The sequence below is a fragment of the Tupaia chinensis genome, unplaced genomic scaffold (assembly GCF_000334495.1).
Source record: "Tupaia chinensis unplaced genomic scaffold, TupChi_1.0 Scaffold000187_1, whole genome shotgun sequence".
In the NCBI taxonomy this organism is placed as follows: domain Eukaryota; kingdom Metazoa; phylum Chordata; class Mammalia; order Scandentia; family Tupaiidae; genus Tupaia; species Tupaia belangeri.
This window is the reverse complement of record NW_006159662.1, coordinates 4,909,420-4,913,215: the sequence shown is the minus strand read 5'-3', so window position 1 is coordinate 4,913,215 and position 3,796 is coordinate 4,909,420. Positions and strand designations below refer to the sequence as shown.

The following is a 3,796-nucleotide window of genomic DNA, read 5'->3' as shown; positions in this document are numbered from 1 at the left end:
AAAGACACCGGGCCAGACAGTATGATGCAACGGAATTTATTAGGACGAGGATGGTGGGCACTGGAGTGGCCCCAAGGGGCGGGAGGCTCTGGGGAGGGTAGCCAAAAGGCCGTGCACCTAGAAGCCACAGCTTCTAGCCACAGGTATGCACAAAGCGGCGGCACTTCATGACCCGCAGGTAGGTCTCGACCTTGTGCATGTCCTTCTTGAAGCAGGAGAGCAGCCCGTAGTTCTTGAGTAGTGAATCATCGCTGGGCAGGTTGGTGTCAAACTTGTCATAGTTTTGCTTTAGGACCTGTCCAGCTTGGTGGGTGCCATCCTCCAGCTCCTGCAAAGGGAAGGGAAAGGAGAGACCAAGCTTTTGGGAGCTGCGCCCTCCACTCCTGTCCACGTTTCTCCCTCCCTCTCAGGGAGAGGATTCCCAAGGAGAAATGAAGGTCAAGCCTGTCCTCGGAAAAGCAGTCTTAGTTTTCTGCCTACACCAGGGAAGCTGAGCTTTCCAGGGCTGGGTCGTGTGCCTCTCACCCGCATCAGGGCTTGAATGCCCTCCTCTAGATCCTTGAGCTTCTCATAGACGCGGTCTGAGGTGCCAAACACCAGGCTGTTGGTGAAGACTCTGCTGAGGAACTGCACGGGCTCGAGCCAGGACTGGATAAGCAGCAGCGAGAAGCGGAGCAGCTCCATGTCCTGCAGGGAAGAGCCGACCATGGCTGTGTGGCTGGGACCCTCCGCCAAGAGCCTCCCATGCCCTTCCAGCCTAGGGGGCAGGGGAGGAGTGCTTCTATAGAAAGACGGAGCTTTGGTCCTGAGCCAGTGGGGGTCACTCACAGATGTCTGCTGGACCTTGTCCTTGCCCATGGGGGCTGGGATGGTTTCTGAGAAGCAGAAGGCAGTCTGGGCAGCCTGGATGGAGTACCGCTGTTCCTCGGGGATGTAGGCACGCTCCTGGGGGAGGATGGCCGAGGTCTAAATCCGGGTGGCTCTTGCCATGGCTGGACTGAGCACCCCTCCTCCGGCTACGTCTCCATTTGTGCAATACAGCACTGAGCTCCGTAGTTTCCCCAGTACTTCCCAGGGTTGGTGTGTGGGGAGGTCCCACTTCCATTCCCTCCCCCGCCCTCCCCCCCACTACCTCCCTGCACCAACTCCCCAGAGCTTACAAATTCCTTGTAGGTGTCAGCGGCCAGCTGGTGCAGGTGCTGGGCCCGCAGCACAGCGTTGGAGAACAGGCTGGACAAGGGAATGGTTGGAAAGGCGACGGCCTCCCGAGGCCAGGCCAGGCAGAGCAGAGCACAAGCCAGCAGCCAGGTGGGGCGGCTCCCACAGCACCATTAGAACACATTGTGCCCGGAAGGATTTTAGGGGTTCTTACCTGCAGCCATTGTAGCTGGGTGAGCTGTCTACAGGGCCCGGGGTGGTTGGGGAGCTGGGCCCAGGATCCTGCAGTTGGTTGCTGGTGGCCCCTTATTATACCCTGGCCCCCTCCCGCTCCATCTATTTTCTATACATTTATGCATGGGCTGCTGTGCTGATGGATAATTTAGACGCCGCTTTCCTGGGGTCAGTCTCTGTCCAACCGTAACCAGCCACGTGAGGGTTGTGTGCACAGGGTCTCAGCTAGAAAGATCACCCACTCCGTCCTCTTTCGGAGGAGAAGGTGGTAGAAGGGAGTACCCGAGTCCAGGTGTACAGAAGCGTGTCCTTGTCTGTCTGGGTGAAGAGGGTGCAACCTGGTCCCCAAAAGGGGGCAGTGTCAGGGGACTGCTCCTTGGGGGCTGGGCTGGCCCCTTCTCCTCTCTATCCTCCCTGTCCTCCTCCTTCCAAGGTTCTGTCCACTCATCAGTGAGAATATGTACTGGGGAAAGGCACCAAGGACAGCCCTTGAATTTCTGGGGTTCCTGGCCATGGTTCAGCCAGAATCCCCCATCCCTTTTGCTCTCTAATGCTGACCACTAGGGGGCACCAGCCACACACATTGCCCTCCCCTTTCCCTGGACTGGGGTCTCCCAGGCTCTCCCAGGCTCTCCCAGGCTCCTGAAGTAAATGACTGGAACTTGAAGTATTGCCCCTGCTCCTTGCACCTGACACAGGAATGCAGCTCAGGAAGAGGAGCTCACAGGACTGACATGAACCCCAGAGGCTTCCTCCCACTGCCTGAAACTGTGAGAGGGTTCTGAAATTGCAAAAGCCCTGGAGGGCTTGTCTCCTCCCCAGCAGTGGAAAGAACACAGGACATGGTGCTGGATCCGGGACTTGAACAGCCATCAGAGGATGCTACCTACTGCTAGCTCTGTTCTTCCCTCCTTTCTTAGACCAAGGCTTGTGGTAGGACATACTCTACCTCCCTTTTACTCCCCATTCCCTTTACGTGACTCTCATACCAAGCTGGTCACTCAGTCCACTGGGTCAAGGTCTTCAGAAAATAGTATGTGGGACTCTCCAAGTGTTTTTCCATGGGAAGTGGGGAGAAGATCCATGTTTCTGAGTACCCACTACGTGCCAAGCTCTAGACTGAACAATAGGAGGTGACTCCTGTTTCATATTTTTGGACTCTGAGGCTCAAAGAGATAAAGTAGCTTCTATGTGAGGGCTCCCCATGGCCTCCAGTCTTTCTGCCATACCGAGCTCTTTAGAAGCCTCCTCTAGTGCAGATGGTGGCACTGTGGGACACGAACAGAACTTTCCTCAGTGCAAAGCTAGCAGGACAGGGATCAAGTCTCCCCACAGAAGTATTCAATGAAGATGGGGGAAAACGAACGCCAAGAACTTCAGCCCCAGATTGGGGTGTCTGCAGGCGCTAAGAAAAGCAGTAGAAAAAAACACCCCGATGTAGCTTGATTTAGTGAAGCAAGTCACATCACCCTTTACATTTGCACTGCACGTTTCAGTGTACATCGCGTTTTCACTTCCCGTATCTCATTGGGCCCTTGAGTTGGCGATGTGAGCAGAGGGCTCGAGCATGGAAGAAGGGCCTTGGAGGGCTGGGTCGGGGGCAGAGGCAGGCATTGCCATGTGTTGATGGGAACGTCGCTTACACTGATCTCCGAACAATCTGGACGTATATAGCCATCTACAGACTAGACAGGCTAAGTCATTTCCCCGTTGAGGATTATTCCCCAGGGACACAGTCCCACTAAAAAAGAGGTAATTAGTACCAAGGTGTGTCCCACAGTTGTGGGGAGCCAGGGGTGCTTCCCCCATTTTCTTTTTAATTTGCTAGAGGATGCATGTGTGCTTGGTTGGGAGAGACAGAAGGAGAAGGAAAATGAGAAACACCCTCCATGGAGGATGGTCATGCCATAACCCTTTCTCTTCCATCTCTCTTCTCTTCCATCACATGCACCTGGCATGTCCCTCAAGCTGCCAGGTCCAGTACTCAAACTGTGCAGTGGGCCGTGTGGGATCTAGCCACCTTAACCACCACCCCACCAGCCAGTCTGATTTACCTTTTTTTTTTTAAATTTATGTATTTCTTCCATCAGCAAGAGTGAGAGAGAGAGAGAGACAGAGACAGAGAGAGCGCCCCTAACAGGGTCTTCATGCTGTGGTTCACCCCAGCCTCAGCCAGCCCTGGATCACAGATGTGTCTGTGCCCAGTGTACTCAGCGAGGTCCCTGGACTTGAACCGGGAACCTTCCCATATGGGATTGCCTTGCAGAGTATCATGCTTTTCCACTTTCCTACCCTCTGAACCCTGGCGTGCTTTCCTGTTGGGTACCATCTCTCTCGTTTGTTTTTGGTTTTGTCTTTACCATAGGGCATATGCCCTTGCCAGAGAGAGAGAGAGAGAGAGAGA

At 54.7% G+C, this 3,796-nt stretch overlaps 1 protein-coding gene across 1 annotated transcript in view; it reads right to left on the bottom strand.

Moving 5' to 3' along the window:
• Positions 1–60: 60 nt before the first annotated feature.
• The window catches only part of LOC102493625 (somatotropin), a 4,580-nt gene continuing 844 nt past the window's right edge, over positions 61–3,796 (bottom strand). The window contains exons 2-7 of the mRNA XM_027771139.1: positions 1,675–1,730; positions 1,373–1,440; positions 1,143–1,317; positions 829–942; positions 526–687; positions 61–328 (exon numbers count right to left, since the gene is read on the bottom strand). Coding sequence (XP_027626940.1) covers positions 134–328; positions 526–687; positions 829–942; positions 1,143–1,317; positions 1,373–1,440; positions 1,675–1,730 — 770 coding nt within the window. The 3' untranslated portion in view covers positions 61–133. The remainder of the gene's footprint in view (positions 329–525; positions 688–828; positions 943–1,142; positions 1,318–1,372; positions 1,441–1,674; positions 1,731–3,796) is intronic.